The 20,863-nt window shown below is 38.4% G+C and overlaps 1 protein-coding gene across 4 annotated transcripts in view; it reads left to right on the forward strand.

Annotated features, from left to right (window-relative positions):
• Positions 1–18,286, forward strand: part of LOC143021677 (RING finger protein 145-like) — a 36,321-nt gene extending 18,035 nt beyond the window's left edge. For all 4 annotated transcript variants that reach the window (XM_076179294.1, XM_076179293.1, XM_076179297.1 and 1 more), the window contains one exon: positions 2,255–18,286. In XM_076179294.1, the coding sequence (XP_076035409.1) occupies positions 2,255–3,775 (1,521 nt within the window). In that variant the 3' untranslated portion in view covers positions 3,776–18,286. The remainder of the gene's footprint in view (positions 1–2,254) is intronic.
• The last annotated feature ends 2,577 nt before the right edge of the window (positions 18,287–20,863 follow it).

Genomic DNA, 20,863 nt, shown 5'->3' on the forward strand with positions numbered 1-20,863 from the left:
AAGACACAGCACATCCACAGCAAGGCCACTTCATTAAATCGGCGACCCCCCCTCTCCGTCCCCCCATGCATAAAAGGAGAAGACGGGAAGAAATCCCTTCGGGCTGTGTCAAATTTTGCTCGCACATACTACCTCACCCCCCATCCCCCCGCCCATTCCACCTCATGCATCACAACATCATCCATATACAACCATTCTCCATTCACCCCTGTCTTCTCTCCTCTCCCATCCTTCCTCAACAGACATTCCCCTCTTCCCCAAAGCCCCCTTCACCCCATCCATCCACCTCATCCTAGGACGTCCCCTCCACATCTGCCTTCCATACCTCTTTTACTAGTCTTTCTTCACTCATTCTTTCCATGTGTCCAAATCATCCTAATACCCTTTCATCAACCCTATCTCCCAACTCCCTTTCCACCCCCGTTCTTCTCCTCACCTCCTCATTTCTCACTCTATCTAGCCTAGTAACCCCCATCATACTTCTCAGACATCTCATCTCAAACACATTCAAACTCCTTCTCTCTTCCTCTCTTATGTTCCATGTTTCTGCCCCATACAGTGCTGTTGGCACAATCACTCCTTCATACAGTCTCCTCTTAGCATCCATTCCCAAATGTCTTTTCCTTATTACACTCTTTAATCCACCAAGGCATTTACTTGCTTCTCTCAATCTACATTCTACCTCCACCTTCACTCCACCTTTTCCTGCCACATTTGCACCCAATTATCTAAAACTATCCACTTCCTCCAGTCGCTCTCCCTTAATGCTCACTTCCAGTCTACTGCCACTTTCACCCCTTGTACATCTCATCACCTTACTTTTACCCACATTTATCCTTAGCTTTCTTCTATCACATACTCTCCCAAACTCTGTCACCAACTTCCTCAGTCCCTTCTCCAATTCTGCCACAAGCGCAGTGTCGTCAGCAAACAACAGCTGGCTCACCTCCCACTTTCCTCCATTTTCTTTAACCATCTCCAATCCCTGACCCACTACCCTTGCATTTACCTCTCGCACTACCCCATCCATGTATTAGTTGAACAGCCAGGGCAACATACGCATCCTAGACGAAGTCCCACCTTTACCTCGAACCACTCACTCTCTCCATTTCTAATCCTGACACAAGCTCTACTACTCTCATAAAAACCCTTGACAGCTCCTAGAAGGGGTGTGGAGTGTATTTAGGGATGAAATGGGTGGGAGTGTTTTTATGCCTTTCCCTTTTTGGCTACCTCCCTTGGAAGGGGGAAAAAGCCTTGGTATATGTATGTATGTATTTACATTATTATAGTTTTTATTTATTATTTTATTATTATTATTTTTTTTTTCGCATCCGACCTAGATATGGACCAAAAGGTCTCCTGTCGGCATGCTCTGCCTTTGTAATCCTTTGTAATCCATAGGTACATACATGTACCAAGGGCTTTTTTTCCCCCTTACAAGGGAGGTAGCCAAAATCAAAGGCATAAATCCATTCCCACCCATTTCATCCTCACATGCTCCACTCCCACACTAAAATACAGTTTTCCATATAGATGCATGAATACTCAAAATACCATAGAAGGTGATATTGCCTAAGCTGGAACAATACATGAATAAAACTAAATGTAATAATTGAAAATAAAGGATATAGATCAAGAACTGTACATGAATTTGAAGCTAAGTAGAAGACAGGACCCAGTGAATATTGCTCCTTTCCTGTATACTACAATTAGGTAAATACAGAGGTTGGAATCATCAAAATATAGATCCATTATGTACATATTAAGACTTATTGAACATCCTACAAATATGATAATTGCAGAGTAAGAAACAAGATCCCACAAATGTTGGTCATGTATATTACTGTCTATCTGCCTATGTATATACATACACATACATACATATACCAAAGGCTTTTTCCCCTTTACATGGGGGGTAGCCAAAAAGAAAAAGGCAGAGAAATCACTCCCACCCATTTCATTTCCCATATATTCCACTCCCCTCCACTCTCCTCCTTCCCTCCTATCTTGGCACCTCCTAGGCACCACCAAAGGCTTTTTCCTCACCCATTCCATTCTGTTCTGTTTAGTTTATGTATACAACAGTTACATGAAGCATAGGAGCTAGAGCAAGGATCAGTCACTTTGTAAGATAGAGAAAATTAACAAATTAGTTACTATTACTTAAGATATGTTTAGTGATTTTGTGCTGTGTGTGATAAGAGATTTATTCTAATGTACTTTTTTCTTTTCTTTTTTCCCCAACCAACAGATTCTTCTCCTAGTTTACCTCGTACCTGTCTTTGCTCGTCTGGCTGGATTCCCAGTCATTGAGCTGCACTTGACCCACAACTTTGCTTCCTGTTTTGTGATCTTTCTCACAGTCCAGTACATCTTCCTGTGTGTTCCTAGAGTCTTCAGATTTTTAAAGTCGGTATATGAGCGCCTGGTATATATGGTGGAGTTGTATGGCACCACAAGGGTCTTCATCACCCTTTGGAATCGCCTCTTTGTACCCATCCAGTTACTGCTCTTCTGGATCATGTTATTTGTTACTCAGTTGTACAGTCATTACGTTCCCTATAAGAAGTCTGTTGCTGTAGCACACAGCACACCTACTAATACAGGAGGCTTGACAGGCGAGGCGTGGTACTTTGTCATGCTGCAAAGTGCAGCAGAAGTGTGTTATACACCCCTGATGCTTGGGGGTACATGTGTTGCTGTATCTTATGCATCTAGGGGTATCCTAACCCTGACACGAAGATACACTGCTGGACCAGCAAATACAGCTCCGCCAGATGATCTTGTCCATTCAGGCTGGACGGAAGGGGTAACAATGGCTTTACTCTCCATACAGACATCATTGCTGGAGATTAATATGCCTGAAAGGTTAGCTGTCTTGTCTATCCTCCTGTTGATTGTTTTGTCATCTCTGATTCAGAGCATGTTTGAATTGGTTGAACCTTTTGTACTGGCTCTCAGTGCATCAGGTTCAGTGCCCCTTAGTCGACATGCAAGAGCAGTTTCTGCATGTTTGTTCCTGCTGATTGTTCCACTCTACATGGTGTATATGTTCACACTGATCTTTGAACAAGATTTCTGGTTACTTTTGGTGTTGTCTGCTTGTATCATGACATCAGTTCAGGTCTTAGGTCTGGTCACAATCTATGCTCTTCTAACATACGATTCATTTTGTGCAGAGCCCTGGCCTTCCCTTGATGATTTGGTATACTACACACGTGCCCCCACCCGAGTTTTCGAATTCATTGTTGCTGTGTTTGTGGTTGGGGCTGGTATTAAAGAGTGTATTACTGGTCAGTGGTCGTGGATGAATGCTGTTGTGTTGCTCATTCATTTTTACTTCAATGTCTGGCAGAGGCTTCAGCAGGGATGGAAGAGTTTCCTGCTTCGTCTTGAAGCAGCCAAGAAGATCTCAGCTCTCCCTCAAGCAACAGCAGAACAGCTGAAGAAGTACAATGATGTCTGTGCTATCTGCTATGCGGAAATGACAGATGCGCGTGTCACAGTGTGCAAACACTTGTTCCATGAACCCTGTCTTAGGAAATGGCTCTATGTTCAAGATAAATGTCCAATGTGTTACACACCTATAGCTCTTATAGAGAAACCAGTGGAAGAAAAAGAGGAAGAGGAGGAGAGGGAGGAGGCCGCACCTTTGACAGAAGGAGAGACAGTAGAAAGAGATACAGATTCTCTTCCGGATACCATTGAGGGAGAAGTTGGAGCAAACATCCCTCTCCCCTGGGGTTATGAAGGTGAGGAGGAGTTCTGCTGATGACAGTGAAGGTGGCGACAAAGTTGCAGAACCAGAAATGGGAGTGCAGTCCTTTTTCAGCCAAGAAAGTGGATGTTGTGATACAAGGGAAAGGAGCTTAGTGGAGGAACTTCGTAAGAAAAAAGCTTAAAAAAAGATAAAAAAAAAAATAAAGATACAGTGCTAGTCGTGAGTGAGTTAGTCATCTATGACTGAATATTTGCCCTTCTTCAATAGTGCTTCAATAGGGCCCTTTTTTATATATATTATAGTGTTACTTCATTTATATTTCTTTTGTCTTTCAAGATTATTATTATTATTATTATTATTATTATTTTTTTTTTATTTTTTTATTATTTTTTTTATTTTTTTATAAATTTTTGCTGTGACTCCAAGGATAGCACTACCAAGTATATCATCTGGAGAATAATTTCTTGATATTGCAGGTTTGTAGTTCATGGTAGGCATGAATAAATTAGCTTTTTATCCTAGTTCTTCAGAATGGACCATGAACAAAAACTAATATAAGATTTTCATTTATTAAGAGACAACCTGGATTCTCTTTGAAGAATATATGAGTAGGGAATATATTTTCAGTATTATATTTGATGAAAGTTGTGTGCTTTTGAGAAAGATATATGAAAATTAATTGGAATTGGAAATATTAAGTGATATGTTTTCAACTTTATTTTCAAAGAATAGGTCTTATTTTCATAAGCTTGTATTGTCTCAAGATTTTTATAGGTTTACCAACTTAGAGAATGCCAAGTAACCTCCAACAATATATGTTTTTATAATGAGGCTTCTCTTAATTTTGCCCTTGTGACTCTGGTAACTTGTTTTCTCTATCAGTCAATCAAACTTCTTTCACCAGAATTGTGTGACTAAGACCAGCTGACTGTTCCTCCTCTCATGGGTTTCTCTGGGAAGAAAATTTTGATTGATGTCTGTGTTGTGTGATGAGTTGTTTCACTTACTAGGTAGTAGGAGGGAAAGGACCCTTTTTTTTTTTTTTTTTTTTTTTTTTTTTTTTTCCTTCGGTGAAAAGTAGTGAAAAAATAGAGAAAGTTGAGTGAAATATTTTGAGTCTGATCAGTGGATTGAGTGCCAACCTATTGTGGCTGCACCTCAGGGTGGAGGCAAGGGCATTATTGGGCTTCAGAGGAGTACTTGGGAGATAACTCTCCAGCTTCTGTGTTGTGGAACAGTTTCATCTAGGCATCAAAGATTGGTCCCTTTTTCTGTAGTCTACACCATATGAGATGATAGGAAAAAGTCTTTATCCCAAAGATTCTTATTGGTATAGTACCTGATGTTTCCGTCTCGCTAGGTAACCGTGAGCAACATTTAAGCCCCATTAACCTGTTGATATACCTTATAAGTTGTGTTTTGGTTAATAGCAGACACTTTTATTCACTTGAAGGGTGATGCCCCATCAATCTAGGGTGTGCTCCCTCTCATCCCTCCTCCAGCCAGCATTATGGAATATGTCACTGTGTAGACGGGTTCAAAGTAATTGTCAACTTTAAAGCATATGGTTTGCCAGACAACATACTGGTAGATTTTAAGTTTGCTGACTGCTTGTTGTCAAGTCTAGCAGATAACTGAAATTGTTTTCAGATTACTATGTTGTAAATAATGCCTCATTATTAGTGATATATTGAAGTATTCCAAAATAAAATATGACCAATGGTGACATCTTTTAGCAGATTAGGATGCTGCTGAATTGTGAGCAAACTTTGGAATTCATCTTTGCTTGCATACAATACCCATGCGAGGAGATCTATGTTTGGCCGAGTGTTACTTTCATCAGTATGAAATTGTTGTCTTGAAGCCATTTGAGTGATTTCAGGAAGAAATGTTTTCAGCATTTGATATAGAAGATTTTCTGTAGCGTAAGTTTCAGCATCAATGAAAAATCCTTGAGCACAGAATTGCAAACATTGCTGAAGTGTTGCTGATGATCTCCCTTGAGGAAGTCATCTTTTATATACATCTTACCATGATGATAGTTTGTCCCTTCACTCTAGGATTATCCTTAATCCCCTTCATCTTGAGGTGCTGCCCAGAGTTGAAGAAAACGATCAGGCATTAACAGGAGCAAAGTGTAGAAAGATGTCATCAGAGCAAAGAGATTCATCGGGACTTCCTGAACCCCATCAGCACAAAGTCCTGCCCTAAGTTGAATAAAGTCTTCTGGTATTGACCAGAGCAAAATCAGTAAAGATATCACCATAACAATGGGATTATTCAAGACTAGTCTGAACCTTTTCAGCACAAGTTCCTGCCTTCAGCCGAGTGGAGTTATTAAGCGAGAGGAAAGTTCATGAAGGCCTTAATGTAGCCAAGGGGCTAAGATAAACCATGGCCCATGTTCTTTTAGCCAAAGTATTGTTGCCATGACTACTTGGTTAGGATTTATTAGTTTGAAATTTGGAGGTAATAGTTGGGGGTTCTTAGTAAAGAGGAAATAGAGTAATTGGAGATTTGATTATGTTCATATTTCCATATTCTATCCATTAAGATTGGAATTGCAAATGAGTTGAGTGTTAGCACAGTATTACTGTTTTTAAGAGTAGTAGCAACAACAACAACAGAAGAAGAATCCCCCTCCCTCTTCAGTTGGAAGGTTAGGCATGGGAGAGGAAAATCCTCTCCCTTTCCACTCTCGTCATACAGGTCCCTTCATTCCTTTGTGCTTAAGCTATGCAGAAATTACTCTTCATCATTTTTCCTAGCGAAAGTGTTGGTTCATCCCCAGTACACCCTCTCATGGAACAGGTGATTGCCTTAGACTATACATTCTTCTCCATTTCTCGCTATCACTCATGCTTATTTTCAATTGTTTGACATCCCAGCTGTGTGCTCACTCATCACTTTTATCCACCTTTTCATTGGTTTTTCCCCCCTTTCACTCTTGGCACCTCTGAGGATATCTAATCCATCCATTCTCTTAACATGACCATATCACTTCATGTAATTATTATTATGATTATTGTGATCATTATTATGAGCAGTGCATCACTTTCCTCAAAGGTGAAGTGTATATAGGCATTACAAGCCAGTTATTAACCAGCAGTAGGGAATAGAATTTTCGTCAATTTAGTTTGAACAGTATACAAGCATTTAACGGGACCACGCTTTGTGTAGGAGGTAGCAGGATTTTTTTTTTTTTTTTTTTCTCTCTCTCTCTCTCTCTCTCTTCTTATCCCTTCTGAAGGGATACCCTGGAACTTAATAAAATCATCAGGTGTTAGCCAGACTAAAAGAACACACCCTTCAGTATAGTATGGGTCATTAATCTTTTCTGATAAATGGGTACTGTATGGCTGAATAAAATATTTGGAAAAATTCAGAATAAAACAAGTACTGTGTTCTTTTGTGCAGAAGGTTTTAATCAAAGTTAAGTTTAACCTCCTCCCTACTAAAAGGAAATATGAGCTCTTGAGTTCTCATCAGAGCGAGGAAGTTGTTGATCATGATTCTAATGTGTAATCTAGGACCAAAGTGAATCGTAGCTGAATAAGATTATCTGACATTAGCTAGATTAAAACAAGTACCCATAGGCATGGATGGAGTTAATTAAGATGTGTTTATCTTCATTACTGAAAAGGTACCTCATAGCCAAATTAAATTTGTTTCGTATTAACCTGAATAAATTGACAGGCGTCTCTTAGTATTGAAGGGGTCGACTCTAGGGAGGGTTGTCTGGTTGAAAAAAGTTCATTGAGATAGCATTGATTCTTTCAGTTGTGAGGTCCATACCTCAACTTAATTTTTAGGTATTAGTTGGACTTCAGTGGTAAAACAAGCTAAATTATATTCTTTATTCCAAAAACCAAAGTACTTTCTAACCAGCAGCAAATGAAAATGATAAGACTCCATTCTATGCAAGAACCCTTGATCTCTCCCACTCATCCCATCATATCACACATATACAGTGTATTAGATAATATTTAACTTCCCCCAGCACTACACAGCATGTCAGTAGAAGCATTTGTATATTCTGATTACAAAAGGTCTTAACTAGATCTTTAAATTCTATATTTGAACATACTCTGTTAGGCCCCCAGGTATGAACCCAAGTGAAGGACAACTCCCAAAACAAAAAAGAACTACACTGGCATGCCTGTATTCAGGTCACCACCTCATATAAAAACTATACAAACACAAAATTGCCATGGCAACAGACTCTGATTACAACTACCTCTCAGAAGACACAGAACACTTTTTATTACACTACCCTACATTCACCCTTTCCAGAAAATAGAAGATCTCTTCATCAAGTGATTTATGGTAGAATAGGTCTCCTGCTGAAGAGACTTGGGCAACAGATTAAATCAAGAAAAATATGATCGCTTAATTGGAAGCTCGTATGTCTTAAGTTTTCCTTGCCATGAAAGTCCAACTGGTCTACATGAATAGTAATTGATTGGGTATTAACCAGAAGGAAGTTTGTATATAGTAGTTTGTCATCACATTGAAGGGGTTAGTGAAAAAGATGCGAGCCGATTTAAACTTAGTTATAGGTGCCTCATTATTCACAACTTCAATTTTCATTACATACATATACCAAAGGCTTTTTCCCCCATACAAGGGAGTTGGCCAAAAAATTTCATTAGTTAAAAAGTCTATTTTTTTAAAAATCAATCTCCAATAACAGGTACCTACTAGGAGAGAAGTCCTGTGGGAAGGAAGTGTTTTCGCTTTTTATTCTAGGAACCTCCTGGGCTATGAAAATGACATTTAGCTTTCTTGTTCCACCTTCAGAACTCATTAAATTCTGATACTGAGCATAAGTATTTTTTTTTTTTTTTTTTTTGGGGGGGGCTGCTTTGTTTGATATGTCTAGTATATGTTTTTATACTGTGAAATGTATACATAATACAAATAGGAGACCCATCATTTTGAAAATCAAACTTTTCTTTTCGGGATTTTATTGGAACCTGACCTTTTCATAACCCAGGAAGTGTTAGTGTTCTTCATTAACTGGTCTCCAAAGTACACACTGACAAAACCAGAGTACAGTATATTATAAATTTATAATTGATTTTGTTTTCAAAATGTGGCAGTCTTTCCATGATTAATGGGCTTTATAATTGTGTTTTCATGTAAATAATAATTCTTTGTTCTTTGCAAATAAAATGGTACATTGACAAAGTATATAAAAGTTTATTGAAACAGTAAAGCATATATACATAAAATGTGTGATGATGGTATGGGGACAATGTGAGCCTATGTTGAGTCCCATCTGGATATTTTGGATGTTGGCCCTTTGGGGCCTGGGGATCATTTTTTGTATAACATTTGAGTTGCTTGATTGTATAAAGAGAAGCCTTGTGGGTAAATAGGATGATTGATATTTGATTAAAGTACCATACTGTCCTGGAATTCTCTTGCAACTAAATAGAATTACCTGCCACTAGCCAAAATGGAAAATAACATAGGTATTAACAGGAATAAGATATCTGCTACTAGTCTGCAATGCATGGAAATTCTTACCAAGTTGAAAGTCAGTATTGTATTTTAATGGGCGCATTGTGGGTGTTGGTATGTATTGTTATCTGGAGTAGTTAGAAGTGATTTTGGTGAAGGCATCTGAATTTCTATGAGATGCTGTCCTTCATAAAAAACGGAGTCATAATTTCCTCCCAAGACTTCAATTGTACTTAGTCATGAATGAATGATTTAGAAAATAGAAGTTTTTTTTTCCCCCATAGTGTTATGTGCATGCTTCCAAAGATGTTGATATATGTATAGAATAGGTGGTAAGGCTCATGACTGATTTGTGTGTTTCATACAGTATGAACTATAAAGGGAAAGCACAAAATTAAATTGGTATGATTATTGGAACTTTTAAATGCATTAACATTTACAAATAAATATAAGTTGTTTGAGAAGTAATAATGTTGTTATATGTTGGAATTTATCGTTAACTTCAGAAAGGGTATATACATATACCAAAGGCTTTTTCCCCCTTACACGGGGGGTAGCCAAAAAGAAAAAGGCATAGAAATCACTCCCACTTATTTCATTTCCCATATATTCCACTCCCCTCCACCCTCCTCCCTCCCTCCTATCTTGGCACCTCCTGGATGACAGGTCATCCCTACATCCTGTCCACTGCCCTGGGTCAAAAGCAGTGTTGCAAGACACAGCACATCCACAGCAAGGCTGTTTCATAAATTCAGCAACCCCCCCTCTCTATCCCCTCATGCAGGAAAGGAGAAGACGGGGAGAAATCCCTTCGGGCTGCGTCAAATTTTTTCTCATACATACTTCCTCACCCCCCCATCCCCCACACACTCCCCCTCATGCATCACAGCCTCATCTATACACAACCCTTCTCCATTCACCCCTATCTTCTGTCCTCTCCCGTCCTTCCTCTACAGACATTCCTCTCTTTTGTAAAGCCCCTTTCACCCCATCCATCCATCTCATCCTAGGATGCCCCCTCATATTCACTCCTTCCACCTCTGCCTTCCACACTTCTTTTACTATGAAAATATGAATAAGAATTCGTTTGCCTAGGATTGTGCTCATGGCCAGGTTAAGAGTTTTGAAGACCAGGGGCCTGACAGATTCTTGTTGGGTTGTGGTGACAATTATCCCATACTTTGATTTTATTGACTTAATGTACATGTTTTGAAGAATAGTAAAAAGATAAAACAGTTGAAAACCCACAGTGGTGTGCTCCCATAAGAAAGGAACTAAAAGTATACTATTTTGAAGCCATGATAGAAGTCATGTTACATTTTTGAAGGATTAATATTGGGGACCTTTAAGTAGGAGTCCTGTAAGATTTTAGAGGAAATATGTTCCTGCCACCCATTTTCAAGACATGCCAACACCCATACTTCCACCTGGAGAAGAGAAACAGAACACTGGACTGTTAATACACATGTAGCAACTGTTTTGGTTTAATATACCATGTAGTGTTATCATGTGAACACTGGGATGTGTATTACAAATGATTGTGTGCCCATGTTCACATGCTCATTTGTAACTCAGAAAATTGGTAAAACAGACCCTTGGAATGTTAAAGCAGGCCTATGACAAGCAGTTTGTCAAGACCAAAAAAGTTGAGGTAGGTGAGGAGTATGATCAAAATTATTATCGCTGTTCACCAGTTACGGGGTTGTGCACTGTGAATTTGTTTGTCCAGAAACTGACTTGGGTGCTAAGTTTTTATTGTACCATTCTAAGATGTGTGAGAGACAAATGACCCTCGGGTGTGATGGTAATTTGGTGTTTCAAAATGATAATGCACCCGCTTAAATGGCCCATCTCATTACATCACACAAGCATAACCAAGTGAAACTACAAATGGAAAGTAAATTATATTGTTACCAATCATTTCTTTCTGCCTTATTTTTCATTGGCACCCATTTCTGTTGCATACTAGTTGTCATATGAATGGAATCCTTTAACTGCTTTCAAATATATTGTTTTCTTATGAGTAAGTTTTCATTGTGTTTTCAGGTAAATAGTTAAATGTGAAACAGCAAAGATTATATTACATATCTTTTGATATTACTGTCATTGCTTCACAGGCAGGCCTCTGGCTGCCTTGGAAAAAGTAAATATTACTCCCTTAATTTGTACCAGTGGTTTTCAGACAGTGTCAGTGGTACTCTGGTGTGCTATTGAATGCCTCAGAGCCATTTATTTGAATTGTAGAATTATATTGTCCAAAAATGTCCAGAATCTATCGGTGGTCATGAAAGAGCACAAAAAACACCCTTTTTTCACTTAATAGATTTATAGAGTGTACAGTATTATGGATACTATTGTACAATTGGAGAATAAGACACAGATATATGGTGCTTTAGTGAAAAAACAAAAACAAATTAAAATCATGTATCTATTATACATTTTTAATGTGTTACACTGATCTAAACAGGAATGATCTCATTACATCACTGTTTCCTGTAGGACAGCATTAGACTGAATGTCTTTTCAGTTTAGCTTTGATAATTCATCCATAGTAGCTGTAGGTTACCACATCTTGTTCTTATTTAGAGAGCAGTTATGCATCATTTCAGATTACAGTGTGCACACTTCCACTATTTATGGAATTTCACAGTGAATGTAATTTTTTTCTGTCCTTTTTCACACATGTTTTGCAATATGTCGTCTTTTCAAGTTGGAAAACTTGCCTGTACAGGGCTTCTCCATGTAGAGGTAAAGGATGGGCTTTGGAGATGGGTGGCTGGAAGGTGATTTAATCAAACATCCACTGTATGGGGACCATGTGCAGGCACCCACTTTAGGTCCATAGGAAGGAATAATGATAATTGTTGCCTCAAGTTTCACTGACGGGAAACCTGCAGCCCCATATAAGTCTGCAAGGGTCCTCAGATCCTCCAATAGATCTCTCTAGAAAGAAACATTGATGTGTTGTCTATGTTGTACTTGTATGCATTGGTAGGAGGAAGAGGACCAGTTACTAGTTGTCAGCCCTGTCTGCAAAAAAGAGGAGGAATGATGGTCAAAATTAGTAGAGATATTGGGCTCAGTCCAAGGAGTGAATGCCATCCCCAATTCTAGAGGGAGGTGAGGGTGTTAATGGGTTTCAAAGATTGGACTGGCAGCAGGAAAAGATGGTTCTCTTTAATGTCTGTCATGCAGGACTACTGTAGTTAGGTTGGTCCTTTAGTTGGTCATTCTTGAAGGAATTCAAATAAGAGATGAACTACTGAGGGATACAGAATATTGGCTTTTACATCATTCCATTATATTACTATATCTCTAGCATTCAGAATTAGTTCCTTCAAATAGATATTGCCATTATTTTGCTTTATCATCCCTATCTTTATTTTCAGTGATATTTTACTTATACATACATACATATACCAAGGCTTTTTCCCCCTTTCAAGGGAGGTAGCCAAAAAGGGAAAGGCATAAAAACACTCCCACCCATTTCATCCCTAAATACACTCCACACCCCTCCCACCCTCCCTCTCATCTGAGCACCTCCTGGATGACGGGTCATCCCTGCACCTTGCCCACCGCCCTGGGTCAGAAGCAGTGTCGCAAGACACAGCACATCCACAGCACTTATAATTACCTAAATACTTCAGCTATCATGCAATCATTAGTACTTGTTTTTTATCTTCTTTCATTCCTTCCTCTTCTATGACATTCATCTTATAGAATCTAAACACTCTTGTCCACTGTTTAGTTTCAGCTCATTTCCTTCTTCCATATCCACAGTGCCTTTCTGTTGTTAATCTTTAATCATGCCTTTCTATTTTCATAAGCTGCTCAAGTGTTAACAGCTCTTGTAATAGTTTTTCCATTCCATCATTTACAGAAAGGGGGCGACTAAGGATGAGATGGATGGATGCGGTAAAAGGGGCATTGGGAAAGAGGGGAATGTCTGTTGAGGAAGGGAGAAGACAAGATAGGGGTGAGTGGAGAATGGTTGTGTATGGATGATGATGTGATACATAGAAGGGAGTGGGTGGGTGAGAGGGTGGGGAGTGATGGATTATGTGTGAATGATATTTTGACACAGCCCGAAGGAATTACTCCCCATCTTCTCTCTTTCTGCATGAAGGGACGGACAGGGAGGTTGCTGATTAAATGAAATGGCCTTAATGTGGATGTGCTGTGTCTTGCTACATTGCATCCGACCGGGCAGTGGGTGAGATGCAAGGATGACCCATCATCCAGAAGGAGCCAAGAAAAGAGGGAGGGAGAGGGGTGAATAGAAGTGGAGTATGTGGAGATGGAATGGGTGGGAGTGGATTTTATGCCTTTGTTTTTTGGCTACCTCACTTGTAAGGGGGAAAAAGCCATTGGTATATGTATGTATATAAATATCTGTTTCTGGGATCAGTAATGGGTATCTGGAAGTGATGGTCCTATGAAATGAACATCAAAGAAAATCATATCCTTAACATCCTTTTTCAAAACCCATCAATACTGTTATCTCCATCTACAGGTGTATTTCTGAGGGGCTGATACTCAGTTTCTTGACAATGCATCTCTCTGTATTGACTTACTGTATTTCCTCCACTTTTTCATACATGGAGAGCCAACAATTGGCGACTACTGCACTTATAAGCTGGTGACATTGTAATAGTCTCGTCCTTTTACAACTCAGACAACAGTCTAACGTCTCATCTGAAAGATCTATGGGGGAGCCCAAGCATCATTGCCATCCATTGTGGGGCTACAGGTTTCCAGTCAGTAAAACTTTGAGCAGCATTTATTATTATTATTGCATCTGTTTCTTATATCCCTCATAAAAGGTCACTTCTCGGTTATATTCTTTATTTCCTTCATGGTATCCATGCAAATACTAGATAGAAATCTTGATACAGTACTACCGCTCATTAACGGACTAAAAGGGGGTAACGGTGTCCGTTGATGTGAATAATCCGTTGATTTGGAGTGGTTTTTTGGTGGCATAGTGATTGCACAGCACTAAACAACAGCACCAAAAACACCGCAAACACAGCTAATTAACGTCTGTTAATGAGAGGTACTGTAGTACTGTATACACACCCTTGTTTTGAACCCATCTGTCATTATATTTATGATAGGTATCCCCAAAACAAAAAAGTGGGGAAGGTTTGGACAAGTTTTCTCCCTGCTTTTTAAAAGTGACTGAGTGGAAGGGACAGCAAATCAAAATAGATAAAATTGTGCATGAAGTTGATATTCAGATCACTGTTTTTATTTAATTGCTTGAATACCATAGAACAACTAATTGACATCCAGTGTTGAGATGATATAGGTGACAATGTGAGCTATACTTAACAGTTGAAGTTGAATAGACTTCATAATTGAAATGTGGTAGAAGGCTTATATTTTCTTTTTATGGGATATACTGTACTTTGTTCTTCAATCACCATTGTTCTGAATCTTCTTTTCTCACTCTTCTTCTAGAAAAAAATGAACAGAAAATTTGTTAGCATAGGATCAAAGAACAAGAGGTCATAGCAAAAAAAAAAAAAACATTGCCTAAAAGATGTTAGGAAACTGCTTCCCATATTCATGTGTCTATTTTTAGAATAAATTACAAGAAATAATCCTGGCAAACAAATGAAAGTTTAAAGCCTCATTTGTACAAGGTAAGTTGAGAGGCAAGTCAAGTGTGCATGTTACTTGTCATGTGTAAACATCTACTTGACAAAAAATTGGGCATCCTCTTCAATATTCTTTATCAAGCATATGATTACACATGGCAAGTAACTAACTCGCTGGCCAAGTGGAATAGGGAGTTGTTACTTGTGGCAAAGGTCAAGGGGATGGTAGTTCAACCCCTGCCACAGTTGAAGTTGAACCAAGAGCATAGTTCATTAAATTCCACACTACAGTCTTCTATAAGAGGCATTGTCTCAGTCTCCTTGTAGGGAGTAGGGGGAAGTTTGGTGACATTAAACAATGAAAAAAAAGTCATTTGCATGCTTGACTTGCCTCTCAACTTGTCCTGTGTAAACGAGGCTTGTGGTAAGTTTTATAAGGAAAAATGTAAGAAATGGGACCCCCATGAGAACATCTCCAACTGCTTCGTTGTATTGTCAAAATTGGCCACAAGTGCAGTGTTATCCACAAATTACAATTGGTCCATGTACTGTACTCCCATTTTCACCCACCAATTCTAAACCTGCTAAGTACTCTTGCATTTACCTCCCATGCCATCCCCATCCATATACATGTTGAACAACCATGGCAACATTACACAACACTGATACAACTTTGCACTCACCTCAAATGGTTTATATATATAAATTTTGTTGAATCAAGGGTAATATTTGATGGAGTGGTTTGAATGGAATTCAGAGGCAAAAGATATACAGTACAGTATAAATGGGACCTGTTTATGAATGCATACAACTTGGAAATAGAAGAATATATGCCATTGTTGAAAGGCGAAATAATAATAAAAAAAGTATGGTAAGAGGATATTACTTTTACACGTGTATTCAGATATAGTGGTACTAAATTCGCCATGAAATTGTAGCCTCATTACTAATGAATGCTGTAAAGGTTTTACAGAGCCAATGGTATTAAGTATTTTTGTAGTGGGTTTACTTACTGATGATCTGGCATTTATTTTACACAGTAAAGAACCAGGATAAGAGCATTTCTGTAGAACTCGCAATTCTTTATAAATTGAAAGGAGAATATATGCTACAAAGGCATACACACTCCAGTATTCTTTCTCTATATCAAGAATAATAAAGTCTGTTCATACCATCCCAGGTATGCACCATGCAGACACTTGTACTCAAAGATAAAAGGTGTTCATTTCCCGTCTCCATCATACATGCTGACATACACAAGTACTATTTCACTTTAACACACAAATTTTTATACATTTAACAATATTTCACCATCAGATTTTCCTTTTATCTAGATCTTGAAATGAAAAATTGTTCCCTATAAAAATGATTTTGCCAGTTACCTGAAGGCTGCAGGTCTTCTGCAAAAGAGACCGGAGACAATGTATTGATTGAATGTCATAAAATCAATTTTTAGCATTTAAAATTATTAGACACATAATGATTGATCAATATATTATTATTATTACTAATGTTATCTTGACAAAGTTGCTTGGCACACATTTATATCTTAAGATGGCTTCAAACATAGATACCTATAAATAACAGTGAATATATCAGGAAATGTCTGTAGTCTGATAAAATGGTTATATTTATTATTGTTCCAAAATTCACACCCAAAAAAACAATTTGTTTTATTGTATAAGAATAGCTTTTTTGAAAAATATTACTTCACTTGTAAATTGTGAAAACAAAAGTATTGATAAATATATAGAATTAATTTCCCTGTGTTATGATGGTATATTATTCTATTACATTCATGTATTTACCAGATGCTCCCCTTGTCTTCTCATTCGTAAACTTCAACTTAGTAATGGGGCTAAGCACCCTGGAGGATGAGCTAACTGTACCCTCATCATCTCCAAGTGATGTCCCTGGGACCAACTCCCACCAAGGAAATCAATGCTAAGCATGAAGTAACTGAATGGCTGACAGAATATCCAATAACTGTTATACACCTCTTATACTAACAACACTTTCATATTTACCTTTTATTAATTTGATAAAAATCCCACTGTGATAGTACATGATGGAAGCAGGTGATCTCTGGAAGCCTCCTTTCACAATCCACATATAGGCAGTGCAAGCTCAGTGATTATTCAGTATAGGGATAGGCCCACAGTACACTTGTGTAGGTGGATGCATGTCTGAAAAGCCCTTTTCAGGATCCACTTTGCTCACCCCAAAAGGGGAAGAAGTTGGAAAAAGATAATCATTACCAATACCTGTCTTCACACCACACTTTATTTCAAGAGATAAACCTTTCCCAAACTATAACTCACATACCATACACGCCTAACATAACACTCCAACACTCCTGCCATTTAAAGATATCATATTACAGTAAACCCTCAATATAATGGACGATATGGGGACCGAAGATCTGTTATATCTGATGGAAATACCTGACAGATCCGTTATATCCTGAAGTTTGTCCAGTATTAGAAATTAGTAGGATTAGAAATTACAGTAAACCCTCGAAATAACGGATATGGGGATAGGGGTCTGTTGTTGTTATATCCGAAGATCCATTATAACCGAGGATCCCTCGCTATAATGGATGAAAATCCATTATAGCGAGGGTTTGTCCAGTCAGATTTTTTGTCCGTAATATCTGATATCCGGTATATCGAGATTTGTTATATCAAGGGTTTACTGTACCATATTTATATATTTATCCTATACACTACCGACCCACACCTAACATCATACTCCACAACCTCATTATGGTCTTTGGTATTGGTGCGATAGTGTCCTCAAGGATAGAAGAATTTGTGGATTTTCAGAAATTAGATACACTGCAGTATTGTAAAAAAAATTAATTACTGCTTGTGGAAATGTTTACCCTCTGCCAAAGTTTGGCTTTAATTTTAGTCATCAAAAGGTGTCGAGGCTAGTGGAGAATACAATTCAGTTTCTCGGGACTGCTCGGACAGACAGTCTAGGGAACGACAACAACAACTCAGTTTCTTATACATCCATGATTGACAACAGAATATATTGCAAATTTTATGTAGTTTTTTGGGAATCTTACACTTCTGCAAAGCACTCTAATTCTTCTTCAGGAGATATGATGTCCAATGAATACATTTATTTGATTTGTATTTGTCAAAGGGAAGAATGACACCATTCATGAAGCTAAACCCTTCAGCATTGTGGTGTATTTTATTGATTTTATGATGACAAATGCCAGGTGATTATATCTGGTGTAATAGTGGATCTAGGGCTTCAGAAGTCCTGGACCAGGCCCTAGCTGACTGAAATTGTATGGTATGAACTAGAACAAAATCTGTTTGGTTACCACATTCAAATTTGCTTAACCATCAGAAGTATTGGAAACTCCCTTTGTCAGGAAGAGTAATTAATGTTGGATACTAATACAAGGTCTTTGCATAGCATTGGCTACTCCATATCTGTGATGTTTCTTTTGCCAATAAAAGGATATTTGACTTTTTATATTCTTTTAAAACCAAGCCAGATTTTGGATGATTTAACACCATGTGGAATTTGATGAATTTGGGGGTGCTACAGTGATTCTCTGGTATATGATTCTAGTTTTTCTCATTAACAGGATGAAAGTATAATACTGTGCAAAACAATATATACAATTTATAAATATAGAATGTTGTAATGCTGTCTATACTTGATGAAATTCTGCTGAAATAGTTAAGTAAAAGGGTTCACTTGTAAAGAGCAATCTTATGGGAACAAGTCTATATTTCAACTTGGGGTCTCAGGCTTTACTCCTCTGAGGGTGACTACCACTTCCTAATGATGCTCCAAGAGATCACTTGCACTAAGGAAAGTCAAAGCTAAATGTGAGGTAGCAAATGACTGAGTACAGCATACTGAGCCATTATTACAACTTCCTACTAACTATAACTTTGTTCTTTCTTTTACTAATAAAAGTCCTGCCAGTGATGGTGCATGACGGTAGTGGTAAAAAGCTATCTCTAGAAGCCTCTAGTCACCACCCACACACGGGTGGTGCACAGTGGGTTCTAGGACAGCTGTCCCGCTAGAGAGCTGTCCCCTGACCTCTGGACAACTACGCCCATAGGACAACCAAGCATGGACAACTGACTCTACCAAAGATCACTCAGTCTGCCATACAAATGGTACAAACAGCACAATCCACATAGAACTGTCACAGTATAATTCTAAAAAATTCTTGACTCGCAGACACATGCAAATTTGTTCCATATGGCCTCCTAACTGAATTCAAAGACCTATATAAGAGAAAAAAATAAATGTGTGTTCATATTTGTATAGAATATGACCCAGAAAAGGTCCAATTTGTTTTGCCAAGCCATAGATTTGAACTTATGAACTATTGTTTGCAGTATTAGCCATAAAAGATCATAAATTATGCACTAAACCATAGATATAAAATTATGATGTATTGTATCATGGCAGCCACACTTTTGATATCCCAGGCAATTGCATTGTCTGACATAGATGCTGTGCCCAACTCTTATAGCATTATAGCTACCATGTCTCTTAGTGTAAATATATATTATTGTTTAACATTATTTGAAGGTGAAACTGGGAAGGGAGATGTGGCTTTTTGTAAGTGCATATGGGCTTGGTAGTGAGAAGAGTGTAGAGGAAATGTCAATTTAGTGATATTGGGAGACCTTAATGCTAGGGTAGGAAATGAACCAATAGATGGAGTGGTTTGGAAGTGTGAAGTTCCAAGAAAAAATCATAGTGGGGAGTTCATGATGATGTATCAAGTTGATGATAGCAAATACAGTGTTTAGGAAGAAAGTCAAGCATAAGTACACATGGGACAGGGTGTTAATGGACTATATATTGGTAACCAGGAGAATAGTAGGAAGAGTTAAGGATGTACATGTTCTAAGGAGAGAGAGTGGGAGAATATCAAATAGTTTTTTGGTGGAAGTTGAGAGTGGAGGAAGAGGAAAAGGACAGAAGGTAGGGACATGTTTAAAGTAAACCGCTTAAATGAGAAAGAAAAGGAGAAGGAGTTCAAGAAGAAGTTGAGAGAGGAGTGAAGGATAAAGTAGAACTAGGAATGGAGATGGTTTAAGGAGGGAGTCACTAGGAATGTAAAGATGGTGTGTGGAACAAGAAGGACAGGAGGAAATAGAAGGAAAGGTAGCGAGTGGTGGGATGAGGAAGCAAAGAAGGTTATAGAAGAGGAAAAGCAAACATTCACAGATTGATTACAAAATAGGACAAGAGAATTATACAAGAGGTACAAAGAAAAGTAAAGGATAAAGTAAAAGAGAAGAGCAGAGTATGACAAAAAAAAATTGAAAGTAATAAAAAGATGTTTTGGAAAGAAATTGAGAGAGTGACAGGAGGCAAATCAAGTAGAGAAGAAAAGGTAAATGGTGCAGATAGATGATAATGGAAGAGACAGCAGTAAGAGGAAGATGGGCAGAGCATTTTAGGGAGTTGCTAAATGTGAAGGAGGATAGGGAGGGAAAGGTAGTTGCAGTGGGAAACGCCAAGAAAATGACAGTGATGAGTGAGGAAAATGGAGTAGAAATAAGGAAAGATGAGGTAAAGGCAGTTGTTAAGATGATGAGAGGCAAGGCACCTGGGTTGGATGGGTGTCATACAGAATGACTAAACAAAAGGAGGTATAGTGATGGTGGACTGGCTGGGGAGGTTATTTAATGTTTAAGAGAGTTGAGTGCTGGAGGAGTGTCTGTATAGTTTCACTTTACAAGGGAAAAGGGGACAAGTGTGACTAGTAGTTTTAGAGAGATCAATTTGTTAAGCATAGCTGGGAAAGCTTATGGGAGGGTCTTGATAGAGAGAATTAGGAGAGGAACAGAGGGAGTAATTGGTGAGGAACAGTGTGGGTTTAAGACAGGTAGGGGTTGCGTGAATCAGATTTTTTTGGTAAGACAGATATGTGAGAAAGTTTCAGGAAAAGGTAAGGATGTTTTTTGGGCCTTTATGGATTTGGAAAAGTCCTATGACATGGTAGACAAGAAGGCACTGTGGATATTGCAGATATATGGGATAGGAAGGAAGCTTTTAAGAGCAGTCAAGA

The sequence above is a fragment of the Oratosquilla oratoria genome, chromosome 42 (assembly GCF_046742065.1).
Source record: "Oratosquilla oratoria isolate Oo_2021 chromosome 42, ASM4674206v1, whole genome shotgun sequence".
NCBI classification, from domain to species: Eukaryota; Metazoa; Arthropoda; class Malacostraca; order Stomatopoda; family Squillidae; genus Oratosquilla; species Oratosquilla oratoria.